This window comes from Pelodiscus sinensis, chromosome 4, assembly GCF_049634645.1.
Source record: "Pelodiscus sinensis isolate JC-2024 chromosome 4, ASM4963464v1, whole genome shotgun sequence".
In the NCBI taxonomy this organism is placed as follows: domain Eukaryota; kingdom Metazoa; phylum Chordata; order Testudines; family Trionychidae; genus Pelodiscus; species Pelodiscus sinensis.
The window spans coordinates 75,982,755-76,005,562 of record NC_134714.1 but is presented as its reverse complement, the minus strand read 5'-3'; the positions used below and the strand labels follow the sequence as shown (position 1 = coordinate 76,005,562).

Genomic DNA, 22,808 nt, shown 5'->3' with positions numbered 1-22,808 from the left:
AGCTTTGCAAATTGAGCTACTTCAATCGTGTATCTTATTTCGAAATAGCTTATTTTGAAATAAGGAGCATCTACACAGCACTTATTTTGAAACAGAGCACTCTTCCTCCAACTTCCTTACTTCTTGTACAATGACGATTATAGGAGTCGGAGTAAGAAGTCCTCTAGCTTGACAGTATTGTGATACTATTTTGAAATAACTACCTGCTGTGTAGACATGGACTCAGTTATTTCAGAATAGCGCTAGTTATTTCAAAATAGCGTTGCAGTGTAGATGTACTTTTAGACTGAGGAATCATCCCCTGGGAGGGAAATCCCAATCATATGAGTCACTTGAGAGTAGACTAAACCTTGGAGCATATTCAGTAGGAAAAGAAATTCTGCTCTGGTCAGAGACTAAATAGATAGATGAATTAGATGAATTAGTAGGGTTCTTCCATTTGTGATTTCTGAATCTCAGATTTCTTTATTACTTTTCTTCTATGAAATTCCTTAGGGGTCTAATGGCATTGAGGCAGCATCCCACCAGTACTGTACCAGACTCCAGGTCATTTCCTGTGTCCCTCCATACTTTGGTATATTTTCTGAAGGGTAATTAGTGAATGCCACTGAGTAACCTCTTTTATGAACCAGACAGTAATATAACTGGGCCCCTGCATGACTTCCCAGTTAGAATTTTTCCCCTGTGACTTTTTACTGATTTCTACACAAGTAATTGTTTTTACAAGCCTGCAGATGATTGCCTTGTTTTTTGGTATAGTCTGAAATATTCTATAATACAGCAGCTCATAAAATGTACTACAGCCCTGATTCTTGTAACTCTCTGTATAGTTGGGCTCCTGGAAGTCTGCTGGCTTGCAAGCAGAGGAAGCAGCAGGAAGTACTGCTGTTAGTCTCCTTGTCACTGTTAAAAACACGCAGGATAAAACCATGTAATAAATAATGCTTGCCATTGATATGATCAGCAGCAGCTTTTAGTTCCAAATTGCAGCCAAATTCATGCCTGCAGCCTTGCTTGGGTATAAATGAGAAGAGAATTTAGCAAGCTTTTAGATGACAAATTGCAAGTATAGTGTGGCCTTATTCTTATTTCACCTGATTATAAATCAGGAATATCTTAATTGATGTAAACAATTACTTAGCTGTATGATTACTGAGAAATGAGAATAAAACCATTAATATCAATCCACAGTCATCCATAATGTATGTTGCATGATTTTCCATTGCACTGATGAATTAAGAACCACACAAAAACCTTTGACATCTGTTCAAATTCTGTATAATTTTAACAAATAAAAAAATAATTAGTTTCTCTTATCAGGAAAAATGAAGTGCTGTTTAAAACTTCTAGGAGTGTGAAGGTGACCCAGCCAAACTGAAGGAAATTGACTATCTACAGCCATTTAAATAAATACAGTGAATAGTTCCTAGCTCAACTCCAAAAAAATGTACACAAGAAAAAATTCATACAGGCAGCTTTGAAACATAGTTTATTAATGCACTTTCCCCCACAGCAGGACATGACGAAGCTAGCAAGACAGGCACATTAAAAAATTATGACTCCTACAACTGAAATTTACAGATATGCAGAAATAAACCACTCTTCTTTTGTGCTACATTTGAGATACCAGTGTAAAATGCATTCACTCCTTCTTCTATTATGTGCTACATTAATGCTATTAGTGTGTTAATACCACTTTAGCTAAGTGCCTGTCTGTCCTCAATTTCAGGGGATTTTGCAAGATCTCAGCTGTGGAATGAATAGGCTTTGGTGAGGGAGAGTATTTTGGTTTTTTTTGTAAAATGGAGCACATTTTGAGATAAAATCACTCAGCCACTTTTGAACTAGAGGAGGAATGGTGGGGGAGGTGGCAGAAAAGAAACAATAAGCTGAATCATTTCAAATCTAACCTCTAGATAATAAAATCTCTAGTTAATAAAATAAAATGTCAGCATTATGGTTGATTCCAGTTATAGTCTTCTAAGCTGCAGTTCACCAGAACTTGAAAGTCACTATCAATTGAATGTCAGGATGTGCTGAGGTTGGATCCTTTTGCTGCAGCTATGAGGCAATCCCACGTCCATTCCTGCTCCTTTTAAGTGCTGGAACATACATCCTCCTTGTCTGCCCTGCTCCACTGAAGTGCTGCACATTGCAGAAGAGCAGACTCCATTCTGGGGTGCATCTTGATCACTATACCCTTTGGTATGGCAATTAGATTATTTCACTGGAGCTGTACAGATGGGGAGGTTTGTCATTTGAGGGGGTGCTAAGAATCTAAAGAGAAAATGCACTATTCAATTGATAATAATGCTTTGCCTTTCTAGAGCACCTTCTATGTGAAGGTCTCAGCGTGCTTTGGAAATGGTATTGAATTAATTCTCCCAACATTTGTATGATGATCCCCATTCTTCCAGATGGGAAAACAGTGGCACAGAGAAGTTAAGTGATATGTGCAAGGTCAGATATTAGACTGATAAGTACAGTATAAAAACCTAACTAAAACAAGTCATATAGGAAGTCTGAAATAAAGCTGGCCGTTAGCATTCTGGATCTCCCGATTCCCAGACCCATCCTCTCAAAACTAAGCAATGCTCCCTGCTCACAATGAACATACGGAATATTAAGCAGTAAGACACTTCTTCCAAAAACCTCTTCCTCTATCTTGCATCCAGCAGAGAAAAGGAGCGAAGCCTTCTTTTTGCCAAAATATAAAAGCTATGCTAATATATTTAGCCCATTCCTAAATAGTTAAGTGGCGGCGAGCTTAAGTCTGTAGCATTTTGAAAGCTTCTGATGACAATAGCCTATTTTTTATGTGTGGTAATTTAACAGCAGTTAAATGCTAGCAGCTCTCAAGACAGAAGTCCTCTATTCATTGGCAGAATGGACAGCGGTAGTGCAAGCATTCACTCTGTGGTCTGCCAGTATTTCAATTCTGACATGGAGAGAGAGGCCAATTGCAGAAAGGAAAGGGGGTAGAGACTTGTCTTGCTGTCTGCATTTCATTTCATATATTCACTGTGGCCCAAATGTTTTGCTCAGCAACAAATAAAAAATGAAAATGAGTCTCTTTTCCCTTCCACTGTAGATCTATGTGCATGTGACATATGCGAATCATTTTGCTAGAAAAACATGCAACGTGTTGCATTCTGCTGTTGCCCCACTGGAAAGTGTCCTGAAAAATGGGATTTTTGGTTTGTGAAATGATCTAGAGCAGTGTTTCTCAACTTTTTTTTTTATAAAGTACCCCTTTTTCAAAAAAATAAAAATAAAATAAAATATAAATTATAAGTACCCCCAATACCTACAGTTTTCAGACACACAATTTTTTTCTGTCGTTGCAACACAACTTAATTGTAGCCAGGCGGGTGAAGAAATTTTGGGTGTAAAAAATACAAAAATAATAAAACGCTGTAAAACAAACCAAAATTCAGTTTTCTCCAAATTTCAGTTGTGTTGACGTACCCCCCAGACTTCTCTCGAGTATCCCTAAGGGTACTTATACCACTGGTTGAGAACCACTGCTCGAGAGTGAAATGACCAAATATTTGTAACCCTTCACAGCCTGGGAGGGAGAGGTCAGGTTCAATCATCCATTCACTTCTTGTCCTCTTGGCTGAGAGAGTGCCACAAAGTTTCCAATGGGCAGCAGTAGTTTTTGTGATGGGGGTTGGGGTATGGTGCAGAGAATCTCTGTTGGGAACCAAATAGAGCCCACTAACTCCTTTCAATTAAGCCATTCACAAGGTCACAGCTTTTTAGGCTTTATCTACAGGGGATTTTAGTCACTGAAGTAAGTACACCAAAGCAAAACGCTTGCATAAACTGAGAAAACTGCTATATGCTGTGCTTCAGATTGGTACAATTTATCCCACCTGAAACCAGGGTTAGCAGCACCAGTACAAATTGCTTTGTGAGAGTACAATAGGGATTTCCACCAGTGCAGCTACACCAGAGGCTGGCCACAGATGGCTGTAACCAGGACAAATCCCCAGCGTAGACAAAGCCTTAGTTGTTGCAGCCCCGTGCTGCACTGAAACTAGTGACCTCAAGGTAAATGGTTTTATAGGTCATTACCAATCTTTAGTGTCAGTCCAACTCCCAGCAGGAGCCACTTTTTATAAAGTCCATGCTATTATTGCCAGAGCTTCACAACATTCAATCCAGAGCACATGGCTCTGAGGGAGCAGTTAAATTTTATGCTGTGCTTGCAAAGCAGGAATAACATACAAGATTGGATTAAGTCTTATTATGATCTCACGTCCAAGCTAGTCATAGACCACCTATCATGGCAGCGAACAAATTCTAAATACTATTACCATTTAAAAACAAAAACAAAAAACAACCTTCAGAGGAAAATAAACTTCAGAGCTAAGCTGGTGATATTAAGTGTGTGATGTAAACTGCTGACTCAAAACTCACTTGATAAGGAATAAGGGATCTTGCGCAAAATGGGGTTTTTCCGACAAATGGCCCCATCTACACAGGGCTTTTTATCGCAAAAACCTCTTCCGCAAAAAGAATCTGAAGAGAATATGCAAACGAGAGCATGAGATTTGCAAATGAGCACTCTATTTGCATTTCCTTGTCCGAAAAACTGCCGCAATGTAGACGTAGCCTATATGTTTAGCACTGGGCTAAGTTAGTGACCAGATCTTCAGCTGGGATGACCTGACTGTCAGATGGGATGACATCTGAAGAAGTGGGTTGTGCCCACAAAAGCTCATGGTACCATCTACATGTTTTGTTAGTCTATAAAGTGCTACTACGCTATCTGTTGTATTTTAAATTTTGACTTTACACACTCAGAGGAGCTGTGCCCATTTCTGTCAGAAGTAAATTCTGCCCCATCTATGCTGCAGACTCTGCTGTGGCTTTCTTGCAACCTCTCCCACCCCCACATACACCTGCTCCTGTGAAGAGTTTTCAAAATTATGCAAGAGTTTTCCCAAAGGAAAGCCCACAATGTTCAGAATCAGTCAGGATGGGAGATATCAGAGATAAGCTGTGAAGGTGGCAAAGACATTTGTCCACCTAATCTCAGTCTGGCTCTGTTTACTCAGGGCACGTTTATACTTACTGGAAGACAGACACTCTGAAAGTCGATCTTCTGGCATTTGATTTAACAGGTCTAGTATAGACCCGTAAATCAAATGCTTAGGGCAGCCTCTACTGGTGTTCAGTACCCCTTCTTTTGCAAGGAGTAAGGGAAGCCGACCGGAGCTTTTGCTCGTCAGCTTCCCGCAGTGTGGATGCGGCCAAGGCTCAGTTTAAGGTAAGCCGACGCCAGCTATGTATTTTGCCAACCTTCCTGGTCTAGTGTAGACCAAGCCTCAGTGGGTTGCCTAATAAATTCAAGGAGCTTCTGATGCTCACTGCACTGCCAGGGCTCAGTGATGACTCAGTTTCCCTTACTAAACAGCAAATAGTACTGCACCACCTTAGAGACTAACAAAAAATGTGGATGGTATCATAAGCTTTCATGGGCACAACCTACTTCTTCCCATGAAAGCTTGTGATACCATCTACATTTTTTGTTAGTCTCTAAGGTGCTGCAGGACTATTCACTGTTTTTTAATTTTTTTCAGTTAGACTAACACAGCTGAAACTTTTCCTTTACCAGTTGACTGTGATTCTCCTCATACACTAGTGTAAACTGTGGGCAACTCCATTTATGTTGATGGAATTAAGTTGTATATGAGAGGAGAATCATACCCTTAGATACTAGTTAGAGGAGACTTTGAGGGAGAGGGGGCGGTGTTGAAAATAATCCGCAGGAAGGTTCTGAAATAAGGGATTAAAGGAAGTGTGCTTCACATTCTGAAATCTTCTACAGCTGAGCCAGAGTTGTCAGGCAATAGTGGGGATGGAGGTCCATCCAGCTCTCATGACTTGGAAAATTATCTACTAAATCTTACCTGCCAGAAAAATAGCAATTTTCAAATTACCTCTTCCTACAAGTAGAATGTAACAAATGTAACAATTGATGGCTGATTACGGCTCCAATGCAGCAAACCAAATGAGCACATTAGTTAGTTATTTTAGTTTGCAAGTGGTTACTCTGACTGCTAAGTGCTTAAAGTTAAGTACAATGCTTAAGTGTTTTGTTGAACTGAGGCCTAAAATCCCAATGCTTTATTCTAAACTCATTTTCATGAGTATGATTTCTTTGATGCCCAGTTAAATTATTTCTAAGCTAATGCAATGTCTGATCAGAATAAAAAAAAAAAACAGTGGAATATAATTATTTTGCTACCCATTGAAATTATTTCAAACTGCCTGGCTATTTAGTCATTTGGACATTGTACACTCAAACCAGGAAGGGCCGGAGTCAATGGTGAAAACCAGGAGTAATTCCCTGGGAGAAAAAGGAGCTAAATTGGTATAAATAAGAAGAGAATGGGCACCAAAAAGTGTAAAAGTTGTTTACCTCTTTGTTCTGGTTTAAGACAGTCAGACAGCATATAAAGTTGAGAAGGAATGCAAAGAATGTAGCAGACCATGAATTTGCCTCAAAGAAACTGAACAGCAGAGTTAAACATAGCCTTCCTTAATTTGATGCTAATTCTAAGCTTTTTCAGGCACAGACAGAGATTATTTTACCTCAGATAAATAAAATGCATTGAGGGTCTCAGTATTTTTCTTAGAGCACACAGTAAAGTGTCATAATCCAATCAAACTGGTTTTCTATACCCTCATTTATTTATCTCTAGCAGATTTATCTCTAGCATAATTAGTCTATAACTACCCAACCTTCAAACATGCAACCTATATGTAACTTAAGGTAGTTACCAATCAACAAATAGAAAATCATGTTTCTTCTTGAAAGGTGTAATTATCTAGGGTCGGGTTCTAAACACGTTGCAAAGAAGAGGTATTGCTCATTAGCAGTTAAAACTGCAGTTGTGTTGACACTTACAGAAATACTTACAAACAGAAATGAAATCTTAGATGTTTGTGGCCCAGCAGCTTGCTCATCATTGTGGTTTTAAAAGTTATGCCAGTGGTTTATTATTTAGATGTATTTTCATTAAGTGAACACAACTGAAATGTTGCATCTGAGTGAGCTACAAAGTAATGCTGACAAATAGCACTAAAGAAGAATTAAGAATTACGCAGTTAAATTGTACATTATCATGTAAATGGCAAAGGAACACCACATGGGATTTTTGTGCATTGTATTGAGAGATAAATGCTGCAAGCTATAAATACAAGTTAAATAAAGAGCCTTGTCAGTTAGCGCAGTTGAGTGAAAGCTGCTGTTGGGGCAGCTCTCAGATTTAAAAAAAAACATAGTTGGTAAAGAGCACTGCACATTAAAACTGTACCAAGTTTAGTTATGTGCTTGTAGAACTCTTTCCTTGTCCTTACAAATGTTAAAACAATAAACTGTCAAAGAAAATTATTTAGCTGTGGGATTTAGCCTGCCTAAAATGATTATTAACAGATATCAGACCATCTCCTACTACAAATGTGTGCCTATGTTGTACTCATTCAACTCATGGGAAATGTAGCACTCCAAATGGCAATGAAAGCACCGAAGTAATCTAAAATATGCACTGAGTACACTGCAGCCTTGAATCAATAAAGATATGCCTGTCCAGATGTGGAAGAAGTGATATTTCTGCTTGATAGCATCATACAGTTTATATCTAGAGTTTAAAGGAATGGATTAAATTGTCAGATGTTGCCCTTTAATTTTGTCTTGATTGGCTATTGTTGTATTAGTAAATGCTGTTACAATTTTCTTTTTGTAAAAACAAACAAACAAAAATCCTCTGACAGTTAAATCATTTTTCTTTTTGTTTGTACACCCACTCCTTTAAAACTTATGACATTGACATCTAATACGATGGAAATTTTCTAAATTATATTGTTTGCTGGAAAAGCCTTCTGGTTGTGATTACACTTGGTCCCAAATTGTGAATACAGGATGCATAAAGTTGAAACACAAAGGAGAGAAAGCTAATATAAAGTAAGAACTATAGACAGCACAGGGAATGTTTTTTGTTATAGCAGCACTTGAGTTTGCAGTAACAGGTTGGTGCACTAACTGAACACATGATGACGTTGTCTACACCCTACTTGCACTGCCTTAAGCAAGTCAACCTCAATAGACTGTTTAGCTATTTCAGTGCAAGACTAAGGGGTGAACAAATTTCAGAATAAAAGCCTAAGTTAACTAAAAAAACCCCAACAAATAGTCTAGTTGCACTTTAAAGACTAACAAAACACGCAGATGATACCATGAGCTTTCATGGGCAAAACCCACTTCTTCAGATGTCATCTGAAGAAGTGGGTTTTGCCCACGAAAGCTCATGGTACCATCTGCATGTTTTGTTAGTCTTTAAAGTGCTACTAGACTATTTGTTGTTTTTTAAGTTTTTCCTGTTACAGACTAACTAGGCTACTCCCTGAAGCTTTTAAGTTAACTAAGGCTGGTAACAGGAACTCTGATTCCAAAATAAAGGTGTTCAAATACCAACAAGCACTAAAATCAGTAAATCAGTTTAGGAAAGGAAAAGAGATCTGAAAAAGGAAATTTGGAAGTCCTGATTATGCTCTTTTAAAACTTAGTATACATTAAGAGTAGTGCTACTGAATCAAGCTCTATTTATCTTTGGAAAAAAACCCTGAAGATCAAGTGTTGTTTTAAAATTCAAATCAAGTATTTGGAACAAAGAGGTAAAACATTAATACCCTTTTACTGAAATATCAATTTCTTTTGTATGTTACAGAAGAACTTATGAATATATCTAAATGTACACAAAAGGCAGACTTTGTAAAATAAAAGTCTTCTTATAAAAAAATAAAAAGTCAAAGTAAAGTGCATGAAACTGATTCCCTTCCCCCTCATTTGACTACTGAGTCCAAAGTCTTATTACAACAACATTTAAAACCCTGGGATAATTTCTTTTCACCCATTAGTCAGTTATTTTAGTATTCAACCCAAAAAAACAATGATTAGAAATAACAGACACTTATAACCTGAATCAGATTAACCAGATGCTTCAGACAAAGGTGACAAACTACTGGGATATTGACTTTCTATATAGTTTTCAGTAACAAGAATAACAAACAGGTAATAGATCCATTCTGGCTACAGGTACTAATAGGAAAAGAGCCGCCATGAAAGGGGCACTTTTGCTGGTTAAGGGCTCCTGTATTGTGCAATCAATTCTTGGTCTACGAATGTCATGGTTTTTATATTAAATAAATGGCCATATAAGAAAATACACAAGTGTACCTGGCTGCCTCCATTATAAGAAAGGCAGTTGATCCCAATCCAGTTAGGGACAATAGTTTTTGTACAGGGTCTTTTAAGCTGGCAGCCAGCTGTACTGAGTGAGTTAAGGGAAATACTGGAGAGGCATGATTTTTTTTAAACTCCGGAAAGAGACCCAGTGTGGAAATAATACAAAGAGATATAATAACACTGATAGCACTTTTCATCTTCAGAGCGCTTCAGAAACATTAATTAATTACTCCTCGCTAAAGCCCTGTCAGGCGGGCAGGTAAGCATTATCACCCAAGCTTCACAGATGCAGTGAGCAGAGGCAGATGTTTTAGGGTCTCTTCCTGCAGGTCAACAGTAGTTCATGGGGCAAAGAATACTCAAGCTAGATTGAGGCATCTAAAGCTATGCAGAGGGTCCAGTCCTATCTGAGTGCCTCTCTTAGGTAGCTGAGTACATTCAACTCCCTTTGAATTCAAAGGAGAGTGAAGGGAACGCTCAGGCTACATCTATGCTGCAGCGCTATTTCGGGATACCGGAGTATTCTGAAATAGCTATCCCATGTCTTCACAACAAGCCCGTTATTTTGGGCTCACTATTCTGATGTCCCTGTAAACCTCATTCCAAGAGGAGTAAGGGACGTTTCAGAACAGCGGGTTATTTTGAAATTTGGCGCTGTGCAGAAATACACTATTTTGAAATAAGATATGCAATTTGTGTAGATCAAATTTCATATCTTATTTCCAGCTACGGTGCAGTGTAGATTCACCCTCACTCTCTCACCAGACTGCTTCTTAAAGAGCCCAGCAAAATGAACCACTTAAGAAAGACTCCATCAGTCAGAGATGAGGAAGCTGGACTATTTCCACCACCACCACCACAAAGTCCCAGTCCTGTGTTCAACCCATTAACCTGCCCCTCCTTTCCATGAGGAAACTGGTTCCTGAATGAATGATTTTGGCCTCCTATTTCCAACCAGAACATGTTACAACTGCAAAGAGGTTAGGGGGGAAAACTCAGTCCTCCCCCTTGGGTTACATAAATACAGGACAGTAGTGACAACCGATCACAGTGAAGTGGCCATGGCTTTGCAGTGCAAAATGTGCTTATGGACAAAGTCTATCCTGCCCTGCAGCAGCTGGGCCTGCTGCTCCGACAGGAAGCCCAGCCGGCCTGAGAGGGGCTCATGAGTCCGGTAGAGTCTCAGCAGCTCTGAGGCTGCGTTCTGCAGGCGGTGCAGCTCCCACACCCGCTGGGCAGTAGCCTCCCGGAAGATGCACACGGAGCGCAGCAAGGGCTCATTGTACTTGTCCCACATGGAGAGGAGTCTGTAGCCATGCACCAGGCCTGCCTCGTTATCTATGAAGACGAGACCCCCGTTGGGTGCCCGGTGCAGGTTGCTGGTGGCCCGGTGCATCACCCTGGGGTCCCACTGCAGGCTGAAGAGGTTGCTGACCAGGCGGTCGAAGTTGGCCGTCAGATAGTCAAAGAGGATCAGGTCGGTCCATTGCACCAGCTCCACCAGCTGGGCCTGGGTGAGGCCGCTCAACTCCCCGGCAGCCAGGGGCTGCAGTCTCCTGCCCGACCCCGCCTCGGATCTCCAGGGGGCGGGAGCCACCACGTCAGTCAAGTTGTCCACCCACTGGGTGAGGCTGACCACCGCTCCCTCGGCCCAGTGCGAGCCCCGCACCTCGTCCCGCACCTGCCCCCACTGCCTGCCGCGGGCTTCCACCAGGGCCAGGGTCATGGGCGGCAGGCGCTGCTGGATGCCCAGCAGCCCGGCCAGCTGGTAGGAGAGCGCCTCGCCCTGGATCTGCTCCGGGTTGATGCCGTAGCGGACGCAGGCGCGGCTCCCATCGGACAGCAGAGCCAGCCGGTTGGAGCTTCGGCCGCAGCCGCCCCGCTCCAGGGAGGCGATGCGAGCCGCCCGGGCAGTCTCCAGCCACGAGGCCGCCTGCTCCGGGCCGAAGCCCGGGGGGACCTGCTGCTCCAGCGCCCGGCTCCAGAAGATGCCGCCTTGCACCGGGGAGGCGGGGTCCGCGAGAGCCTCCTGGGCCGGCCGCTCCCTAGAGCCAGGCTCCAAATCCTGCCCCTGCCGGGGCTCCGGCTGCGAGCTCGGTCCGAGCCCCCCCGCGAGCGGCTCCTGCCCCGCCCCGGGCTCGCCCCTGTCCCCGCCGGCCGGCAACGTGAGCAGCGCTCGGAAAGTTTTCTGGGCGCCGCGGGACTCGCCCTGCCCCAGCGAGCGGCGCTCGGGAGCCGGCTCTCCGCGCCCCCAGCCCCGCTGCTCCGGGGGCAGGCTCCGGGCCGCCGTCCCCGCGGGGAAGCGCCGCTCCTGCTCCGGCGCCGCCTCCTGCTCCCGCTGCAAGAGCCCGGTCCAGAGCCCGAGCAGCGAGCCCAGCGCCAGGAGCCAGAGCGCGGCCAGCGAGCCCAGCCCGGCCCGGCCCGGCCGCCTCATCCTCCCGCCGCCGCTGCCGCTTCACTCCGCTGCTCCCGGACCCGGCGGCGGCGCAGCCCCCGGCTCATGCATCGCCGCGCGGGGCGCCGGGACCCGCCAGCCCCGGGCGGAGGCGCTGCTGCTGGGTGGGCGGAGGTGGCCCCGGCCGGGGCGTGCCGCAATCTCAGCTCCGGGACCGGTCGCTGCGCCGGCAGCTTCGCCCGCTGTCTGCTCCGAGAGGGACCCTCCAGCGATTGAAATTCACAGGCACCGACCGAGACCACGTGGGGAAGCGAGGGGGGCGCGGGGACCCTCCCCGGCGCCCAGCATGGTCCTCCGCTTAAAGCGGCGATGCCTGAGCTCGGGTGGGCCCACAGTGGTTTGGGGGCTGCCCGCAGCGGCACCGGGGGAAAGAGGGATCCCGGCTTCACGCGGAGCCAACCCTGCCACTGCCAGCGGTTGCATCCACTGGCACGAGTGGCACCTCTCTGCAGATTCCCGGTGGCCCCCTGCCCTCCGCGGGAAGCAGACAGGGTGCGGCACCTTTGGACACAGGAGGGATTTGAGGTCAAGCTGCTGCATTCAGCCCCAGATGTCAGGCGTTGCAAAGGCTGGGGGAGGGGGGGCAGATCGGGGCGCTTGCAAAATGCCGGGCCAGCTTCAAGGTTCACTCCCGCGGTGATCGGGGCAGCTGGAGGCAGGGTTTGACTTCAGGTCCCATCCCTTAAGGCACCTTGGTTGAGTGTGGGGGGGATCCCAGTGTCCAGATCACATCACTACTTATCCCTAGTGGATGTTCTGTGTAGCCCTTGTGCAGTTCCAACGTCCCTCCCCCCCTCCCCCTTTACACATACGGCCTCGGTTCCCGCTCGTTCTTTATTAATTCCATTCATTGCCTAGCTTTCATGAGCGCTAGGCACTCGCCATACACAGGGAGAGAGTTGTTTTTCCGCCGCCTCACACAAGCTGTAGCGCTCACGCTAAAGAACAAAGACGGAAAAGAGAGACCATGCGCAAGCAGAAAGCATGGTAGGCACACTGGGTTCATTGTTTTGCCTGATCCTGCAAATTATTCTGCTCAGGCAAAACCTCCAGCACTAATGAACTCTAGTGAAGCTCTGAAGAGACCTGAGATTCAAAATTCCACGGATCATCTTGTAGGATCCTGTATTTCCTGCTCTCTGCTATGATCTATCACTCATTTCTTTCCCTCTTTCCCCTTCTCAGTGCCGGTGCCCATAGATAACTGCAGATATCACCTATGGATTAAAGCTTTCTTTTTCCGCCAATTTCCACGGATCTCCCTCTGGAGGAGGAAGCAGGAGGAGGGGTGTTCTTTGGAAACTACAAAATGTTTGCCTAAGGCCATTATTTGACTACTGTAAGTATTAAGGAAGAAAAGGAATTATTGGGGACAATCATCAAGACTAATGGGATGAAATTCAAGTACACCTAAATTTTCTCTGTCAGGAAAATCTTCATGACAGTGAAGTTGCATTAGATTGTGCATCTTTTTACCTATTGCAATGTCAAGCTATTCCTATATAATTAAACCCATCGCTTAACCCATGACTGATCATAATAACACTATGAAATTGGTTATTACAGAATTTCCTTTCCCCTCTCAATCCTTTGTTTGCACATTGGTTTATTATTGATGAGATGCTTATACCCAGTGGGCTGTATCATCAACAGCTTTTTTTGGGAGTAAATCATCTGAGTGCCATAATTCACATACTAGTTAGTTATCACTTATGAATGCAGTCTTATGGGAATTTATTGGTTCTTAAAGAAAGAAAGTATATTGAAACAATTTATGTAAAAATAACAGGACACAAACGTTATGCACTGTGACCTCACTGTTACAATGAAATCACGGCCAGATTACTCTATGCAGTCTATGCTGAGTCCACATTTATGAACTCAGCTTTGTGTCTACACTTGGCTCCTCGCAGGGCCTTTATAAACATATCGATAAAAACAAGGTGTTTTTAAGTGCTGACCTTCTGCACTGGTGCTTTGAGGAGTATCTGGTTTAACAGAAAAAGATTTCACAGAATCTAATTTCACTTCTCAGCTTGTTCTGTATTATTTACCCTACTTTTTTTTTCACAATACAAATGTTGTTTCTTGCCAACATCTGTAAAAAGGATTATTTTGGACTTAGACTAGATGTATTAAAATACTTAAGTGTATTAAATATCTCACATTATTTACTTTGGCTAGTCATTTCTCTCAGTATTTTAATTTAAACTAAAACAAAGTTTTACAAGTCAGTGGGCTCCGATATTATTTTACTTGGGCAAACTGTAATGTAGGCTTCCACCTTGTGGAGCATATTGGAATTTCCTGTAGTTGAAAGAATTAAAGGTAGCCTGCAAATGATTTTTTCCTTTATATTGTAATTCCCCCTCCTCTTCTGGCTTTTTTTTATGATATCCGAAGAAGTTTGCGAAAGGGTGTTTTAATTTAAAAGTATTTTTTCTCTTTATCTTCTGATTTCTATTAGTCATTGGTATTAAATCAGTATGACTAACCAAAAACAAAACAAAACAAAAAATCCCTTAATGCTCAGCTTTTCCTGGACTCTAAGGATGTTGCGTTGTCACTAGTTCTCTAGCTTCAATAGTGTTCCAGATTATACAAGACCTGGATTTCTAATAGAAAGAAGGCAATTCTGTTCTCTCATGCTTTGTTGTTGGAAAAGCAAAACAAAACAAAACTTCCAAAGAAGCAAACAATTTGCGTACGTAACATCATATACTAGGCAAAGCACAAGTGTATTTTGTTCCTCTTTGCATTTCATCTTTAAATTCAACCCTCACAACTCCTTAATTCCAAGTGTTTATGTTGAGGACCAGTACTTCAGTTTACCAGATCTAAAGTGACCTTCATTGACACAGATACCGATGGATCATGTCTGCAGATTGTGGAGGGATGCAGATCCAAATTTTATATCCGGAGCAGGGGTTCTGGAACAGCCTTTATAATGGGAGTGCAGAGAGCCATTGACTCAAATTATAAACATTGTATATAAGAGAAACTACTTAAAATCAGGAGCTACAATGTTACCCCCTATCTCCAGCACCTATGATCTAGAACCCTGCAAATCTGCAGATATTAGCTTTGTATCTGCAGACAGTGTTTGTGGATTATGGATCAGATGCAAATACCAATTTAAATCCACACCAGTCTCTAGCTAGAGTGTTTGTAGAAAGCAATGTTTCCAGGTTATGTAGTGTGGATTCATCTTCAAAGGAGATAGTCAACTTGTTTTAGGACTCAAATTTACATTATAATTGTATGAAGTATGAATAGAAATGTTTTCATTCTGTTTTTTGTCAATCTGGATTAAAACAATATTGGTTTTCTAGCAACAAAATACCTCCTTGCAGTTCTGAGCATTCAACATATGATGTTGTGTTAGCTCCCCCTACAGGACACAGCATTGCTCTGCAACATCTACATCAATCAGAAGGCTGAAGCTGCTATCTATACAGTATAACTCTGAACACCCTGTTTCCCTTCCTTCCCCCCAGGGATGCTGGAACAATTTTTATAATGGGGGTGCCGAGAGCCACTGAATCAAGCTGTAAACCCCTGTATATGATGGAAGCCAATTCAAGCGAAGCAGTGCAGCAGGACCTCTAGCATCCCTAGTTTCAGCACCTACGCTTCCCGCAGTATAGTGACAGGAGACATGGCTAGCCCATGTCTCACCTCCTCCCTCCCATGCAGAGGAGAGTCTGGGTATGTCTACATTGCAGAGTTTTTTTTTTTTTTTGAAAAATGTCCACATAGCAATCGCATTCTTTTGAAAAAAAATTGGAAGTACAGGGGTTTTTCCGACATCGATAAACCTCTTTTTACAAGGAAGAAGCCTTTTTCTGAACGCTCTTTCAGAAAAAGGCATGTGTGGATGGGGAAGAGGGAGTTCTTCTGAAAGAAGAGGAAAGAGGAAAAAGCACAGGTGCCCTGGTGGCCTCTCCATCCATAGCAATCACATCTTAAATGCGAGATAGCTTCCATTCAGTGCGGACGCTATCTTTTGAAAAAGCAGATCACTTTTTTAATGCACTTTTGCTGTGTAGACGCTCTCTTTCAGAAGAAGTTATTTCAGAAGATCTCTTCCAGAAAAGCTTCTTCCAAAAGAAGCCTGCAATCTAGGCATAGCTCCAGTGCTAAACACTCCACAGTCACCTTCCTGGGTCAGCTACACAGGGGCCCTCTGCACCAGTGGAATAGGAGGCTGGATTTATTCGTTAATCTCCTTGAGTGTATCTAGACAGGGGCACTATTTCGGTATACCGGAAGTATCCTAAAATAGTGTTTTCCACATCTCAACAGCATGCTTGTTATTTCAAATAGCTTTTGAAATAATGGGTGCACTAATCTGATGTCCCTGTAAACCTTGATCCACTAGGATTAAGGGACATTTCAGAATAGTACTCTATTTTGACAGCACCACATTTCTAACTAGCTATTTTGAAATTAATTCAAAATAAGCTATGCAATTTGTGTAGCTTACATTGTGTAGCTTATTACACACACCCCTTGTACAGCAATAGCCATAGGGAAAGCAGAAGATTTGCAAAGGGATTAATTACTTAATTCTTGTTTGCAGGATCTTTGGATGAAAGGCACAATTGAAGTACAAGGCCCAGGGGAAGCTGTCAACGTGTATTAAGAACAGCACATAGTGTCATGATACTGACCTGTTCTCACAGCAATATGTCACAGTCAACTGTAGCCATTAGAGTATTTGTGCAATGGTTTCATCGGATGCCTCATGGACTCACTGAAATAATGAGATGTAGTTACTATCCAGGCTGCTAACAATACTGATTCCCATCTAGTGTAATGCACAGTATAATCACTCACCTTGCTAGTCATGAATTCAGGAATCATTCTTCTCCAACGCTGAACTCTTATCACTGCATGCTGCTTTATACTAAAATTTGATCTTTTACTCTTTGAATCCATGTGCACTGAACAATGAACACCAGGTGTGTCATTTATGGGAGGTGATTGCTATAACACGCACTTCCCAATATGCACAGTGCCATTACATTGAATTGCAGCCTCTTATTCAATGGCAGACTGAATATTTTTATTCAAGTAATGACACAGAATAGCCTGCCTGTTTCCTGTAACTTTCCAGCCTAAATCAGCTTTGAAAAAAAAAAAAAAAACCCTGATAGAAAGGGATTCAAAGCTGTAAATTAAATTTTATTCCCTATGGACACTAGATCTTTATTTGGATTCCTTTTAAATGAAGATCTATGCTTCTCTCAGGATAAATTATGTTTATAATGAGCAATCAGTTGGTATCTCCTGTCCTGGGAATTTCCAGTGGGAAAGGACCTTTGCCATTGATAAGGATGTTTTATTTCCTGTTTTCAGAGTGAAAATAAACTTGAAGGTATTCAAGACACTCATTCTGTTTATAGCATACCTCTTGCAATTAGCCAAATGTCAATAACTTAAAGCAATAGCTGGGATATAGTACTATAGCACTTGAAAAAAACGCTTAGCTATTGTCCTGCACCACCTGGCAAGAACAACAATCTAGAGGTTTGATGAGTAATCCTGTTGGCCAATTTACAGACACTACAAGCTGGAGTATTTAAAAACCAGACACTGCTACCAGCTTGGACAGCCACCAGCCACGCTGAATTGCTGTTTGGCTTGCAAGATGCTTAATATTCTGAAAGTGATCAGTGCAAGGTATGGATCTTGTTACTACTCTGCAGACATTGTTATGAGCAACATGAGCATCAGTTTGAGTATCTCTGGCCTGCTCTAACTTATACTGGGATATGAAGTTGGCTACTGGCCAAGCCCAGAATCCCATGAGGTACAACAATAAATTAAAGCAACTTTTGACCTCCCTCTCTTGCTTCCTGCATGGAATATATCTCAGTTGGATGGGATAATTAGGCTCAGAAAGTCTTCTAGCTCGCCTGATTCAGGTGCTACTCCTGTGGCTAAAGGAGTTCAACACCATCACCTGTTTCAGTGGCACAGTAAGGCTATGTCTACTCTGCAGAGTTTTTGTGCAAAACCAGCAATTTTTGCACAGAAACTCGTGGAGTGTCCAGCACGTTTTTGTGCAAGAAAATTTACAGTGAATCAACAGAACAGAGGGGTTTTTCCAATGTAGGTATTCCTCTTTTGACGAGGAATAACTCTTTTGCACAAGAGCTCTTGCGCAAAAAGGTATGTGTGGACGGGAAACAGGGTTTTTTTTTGCACAAAAACAGCCTATTGAAAGAAGCACATTCTGATAATGGCAACCAGAGCTATCTTGTGAGAGAGCATCCATTCAGTCTGGATGCTTTCTTGTGCAAAAGCGAATTGCTTTTCCGATGCACTTTTGAAATGTGGACAAGCTCTTGCGCAAGAAGTTTTTGTGGAAGATCTCTTTCACAAAAGGCTTCTTGCACAAGAAGTCTGCAGTCTAGACGTAGCCTAGGAGAATGCAGGTTCTTTCTTTACTTTGGTTTCTGAGCCAGGAATGCTGTTGTGAGTAGATATTCAACCCCGTCATTCCAACCTTACTTTATTTTCCAATATCACTTCTGGGCTAGGCCTATCTCTAGGTCTTATGCAGAGTCCCCTGAGATTCCTGGACACATAGTATGCAGCAGTCGGACTAGGAGCAGAGGGGTTTATGGAACGCTGTGTCGTCATACTGACATGGGGGAGAAATTATTGCAGTGGGCACTGGTTCAGCCCTTTGACATTAGCTGACAATAAGAACACAATAGAGACTTCAGAATTTGACTGAAGTGGCTTGGTTCAGTTGCTGCTGAAATCAAAGGCCAAACTCTAAATGATTCCAATGTGCTCAAGATTGTTCTCCAAGTGAGGAGGCAAATGGGTCCTTTATTTGTCCTGTTCAGCTTGCGTATGCTCTTTTTTAAATTTCTCTCGACTCCAGTAACAATGATTGCTGAGCAATGAAGGCAGGTAAACTACAGCAACAGAATCTGGCTTTGTCACATGGAAGTCTTATGCCAATCAACAGGTTCAAACAGAGGTTTCTTTCCTCCCACCTCTTTGTTTGGCTGGGAAGACTCACTGTGATGCTCTTCAGGATCAAGGCAGTGACCTCTGCTGCTATCAGCATCTTTGAATTCTGACACTTCCTGGCAAGACTCCCCACTTTATATTAGGTGAAACTGATAATGGGAATCTACCTGCAGCTTCCCTGCAGGGGATCCGGCCTCACTAGTGCTGCTGAAGTGCTTAGTCTGTATTTTTTTGGCTCTGGCAAGTTCCAGCCTCAGCTCTTGGAGGAAGATGGTATTTACTGTCTGCTTGAGGCCTTAATCCAACCTCCTTTACAGCTCCAAAAGGCATAGGGACAGACCTATATCTATAGGGTATGTCTACACTGCCACCCCAGTTCGAACTAGGGTGGCTAATGTAAGCATTGGACCTTGCAAACGAAGCCCAGGATTTAAATATCCCAGGATTCATTTGCATGTTCCCAGGCGCCGCCATTTTTTAATGCCCTGTAGTTCGAACTAACTGCCCTTAGTTCGAACTAAGGTTTAATGCCCTTAGTTCGAACTAAGGTTGTGGAATCCCCATCGTTGTAGATTTTTAAGAATAGGTTGGACAAACACCCATGAAAGATGGTCTAGGTTTATTTGGTCCTGTTTTAGGGGTATGGTCCTGTTTTAGGGGTATGTCTACACTGCAGAACACACTGCAGTGTGTACGGTCCATGTGCTACACTGCAGTCTACACTACAGTATCCTGAAATAGCTACCATGCATTTACACAAGCTGCTTGGTATTTCGAAATAATTTTTTAAATACCGGGCTCGCTATTTTGCCATCCAGGTAAACCTCGTTGCATGAGGGATAAGGGATGGCTTGAAATAGCATGTTATTTTGAAATAGTTTCAAAATAAGATATCTTATTTTGTGTATCTTATTTTGAGTTTAGGGTGCTGTGTAGACACACCCTTAGTGAGGGGACTGGATACAAGGACTTCTTCAGGCCCCTTCCAGGCCTACATTTCTATGATTATTTTTTCTTTTATCTTCAGTTACTTCCTTGCCAGGCCATATACCTTATAAAGCCTTTCCTTGACTCTTTCTTTATCCAGAACTCCTCCCTCCCAGGCTCTTTCTATATAGTCCTGGTTGATTACTTGTCCCACCTTTTGGCCACTTAACCCTGCCTAATGTCTGGACCTAGTCTTGAAATTGTCACCTCAGGGTATTGTCTACACTACAGAGGGTTTTTTTTTCGGAAAAACGTCTGTTTTAAAAAAAAACTTAACTTACGTCCACACTGCAATCTCAGTCTTTTGAAAAAAAAAATTGAAAGTACAGAGGAGTTTTTCTGACATTGGCAAACCTCTTTCAATGACGAAGAAGCCTTTTTCCGAAAGAGCTCTTTCGGAAAAAGGCATGTGTGGATGAGGAAGAGGGAGTTCTTGCAAAAGAAGAGGAAAGAGGAAAAAACACAGGTGCCATGCCATTTATAATAATCACAGCTTACATGAGAGATAGCATCCATTCAGTGCGGATGCTATCTTTCGAAAAAGCAGATCGCTTTCTTGATGCACTTTGGCAGGGTGGATGCTCTCTTTCGGAAGAAGATTTTTGGGAACATTTCTTCCAGAAAAGCTTCTTCCGAAAGAAGCCTGCAGTCTAGACATAGCCTCACTCTGTTATTGAAACAGAGAAAGAATCAAGACTGGCTAGATCCATAGGCAATAGATATGAGAATCATGATTCATGAAGGGTGACTTCCGCATTTTCTTGCGTGAGGCCTGAGTAATCAGACTCAGTATGGGAACTGACTGAGATATGAAGGGTTTGGAATTCAGCCCACAATTGTGGTGCAGCCCTTCTGGTTCTGCTGTTCTCACCTACTCATCACTCCACACTTCTTCCTGAAGTACTTTGGGCCAATGGATCTATAGGGGTTCCAGAAAACTTTTTGCAGCCCACTCTCAACCTGCCCTCCACAATAACCTATGGATATCCTTTCTGAAGTGCACAGTTGCTCCTGGATGCAGCCTCCTCATTACTTGATTAAATTGGCACAAAGGACCTTACACAGAATCTCTGATCCTGTATGAATCTCACACTCTCCTCAAGGAGGGTCTATTCTTATGAGGAATCACTTGCTGTGGTGTGTGGAAGCTCTTCATTCTTCTTCAGAAAGAATGTAACTTAGTATTTATCATGCATCAGTAAGATGGACTTTGCTATCGTGGCACCCCGTCGAGTTCCTATTCTTAAACTTTGGCTAGAATTTGTGTAAGTTTTAACAAATCATCCTCAGCCAATCCTGCATTTTGGATAGTTTGTTTACTTTCTCTCTATATGCACACAAAGTTTTTCCTGTGAGCATAGCAGCTGGGGAGGGGGGTGTTGGCAAGTGTAGTGCCCAGAGGAGAGGGCTGGGGAGCGTAGTGGCTGGAGGGAGGAGGTTGGGGAGGGTAACAGCCTGGAGTGGGAGTTGGAAGGCGTAGCAGCCAGAAAGAGGGGGTTTGGTGCACATAGCAGCTGCAAGGGGGGTTGGCGCATGTAGAGGCAAGAGGGAGGGGGGTTGGTGAGCATAGCGGCCAAAGGGGGGATTGGCAAGCATAGTGGCTGGGGGGAGGATTGGGGAGTGTAGCGGACAGACGGGGTGGTTGGCATGTTTAGTAGCCAGAGGGAGGGGGTTGGCACACATAGTGACTAGAGAGAGAGGGGTTGGCGTATGTAGCAACCAGAGAGATGAGGATTGGTGAGCGTAGCAGATGGGGAGGAGGGTTGGTGCACATAGCAGCCAGAGGGACGGGGGCCGGCATGAACAGCAGCCAGAGAGATTGGGGCTGGTTAGCGTAGCAGCTGGGGAGGAGGGCTGGCACACATAGCAGCCAGAGGGAGGAGGGTTGGCGCATGTAGCAGCCAGAGAGATGGGGGTTGGTGAGCTTAGCAGCTGGCGAGGGGGGTTGGCGCACATAGTGCTGGTGAGCATAACGGCTGGGGAGGGGAGGGTGGTCTGGCACACATAGCAGCCAGAGGGAGGGGGGTTGGCACACATAGCAGCTGGGGTGGGGGTTGGCATGCGTAGCGGCCAGAAAAACGGGGTTTGGTGAGCGCAGCGGCCGGTGCGGAGGATGTTGGTGAGCATAATGGCTGGAGGAGGGAGGAGAGTTGGGGAGAGTAGTGGCCAGAGAGAGAGGGGCTGGCAAACAATAACAACCCAAAGCAAACCTTTGTGAATGCTAGCAAGATATCTGAGGAATGAAGCCCAGCGAGTGACAAATGAAAAAGTTGCCTAATAGACAATTGATCCATATTAGCTGGTGACTAATTGTAATATCAAACCACTTGATATGTGAGTCCTTGAGATACAGCCATAGGTGCTGGAATGGGTTGGGGAGGGTGAGAAAAAAACATGGCCCCATCACTTTTTTACTGGCTGTAAGGGTGAACTATGTGAGGGAGGGAACGGAGGGAAAAAGGCAGAGAGGAGCAATGGGAGGACAGTCCCTGGTGAGGAAGAGGTGATGTGGGGGCAAGGGATGGGGCCGTGGTTCGGGTACTTTTAGGGACATTCTGTCATCCCTGGGTCTGGTTCTTGGAAGGATTTATTATACTTCAGGTATTTATTCTTCTCACCTATTAAAGGTGAAACGCAAAGTTGAAATGAAATGTATGTTGAGCCTAGACTGATGTCCCAGTGGCATTCAGTACAGAAGTACATTGGAATGATTTATTTGCAACTTCCATTATACAAGTGCCATTGAATATGCTCAGGTAACTGAGGGTTTGGATAATGGAGAGGATTTTCAGTATAAACAACAGCCAGTCAGAGACATGACCCTGTTTTTGATTACTTGGGGCTAGATCCTTAGCTGGCATATCCTGGAATAGCTCCATTGCAGTCAGTGACTCAGTGAGATGTCTGATATTTAAGGTCTGCATAATGCACATTGAGCTGTACACTTGTTTCTCACTCACTACTGACATGTAGCCTTTTCTAGGGTGGAATGTGGTAGATGATTATGTCAGTTAAATGGGACACAACTTTTTAGGCTAGGATGTACAGAACAACTTTCCCAATTGAAACAGCTGAGAGACGGAGAGCGAGAGAGAGACAGAAAGTAATTGCTTT

The 22,808-nt window shown here is 43.4% G+C and overlaps 1 protein-coding gene across 1 annotated transcript; it reads right to left on the bottom strand.

The window, feature by feature from the left end:
* Positions 1-6,683: 6,683 nt before the first annotated feature.
* FJX1 (four-jointed box kinase 1) lies at positions 6,684-11,945 on the bottom strand. Its single transcript, XM_075927485.1, has one exon. The coding sequence runs from the start codon at positions 11,691-11,693 to the stop codon at positions 10,305-10,307; it is 1,389 nt and encodes a 462-aa protein (XP_075783600.1). The 5' UTR covers positions 11,694-11,945; the 3' UTR covers positions 6,684-10,304.
* Between the last annotated feature and the right edge of the window lie 10,863 nt (positions 11,946-22,808).

Excerpts from the sequence above, each read along its gene's own strand:
- FJX1 (XM_075927485.1), bottom strand. The coding sequence starts at position 11,693 with ATGAGGCGGCCGGGCCGGGCCGGGCTGGGCTCGCTGGCCGCGCTCTGG.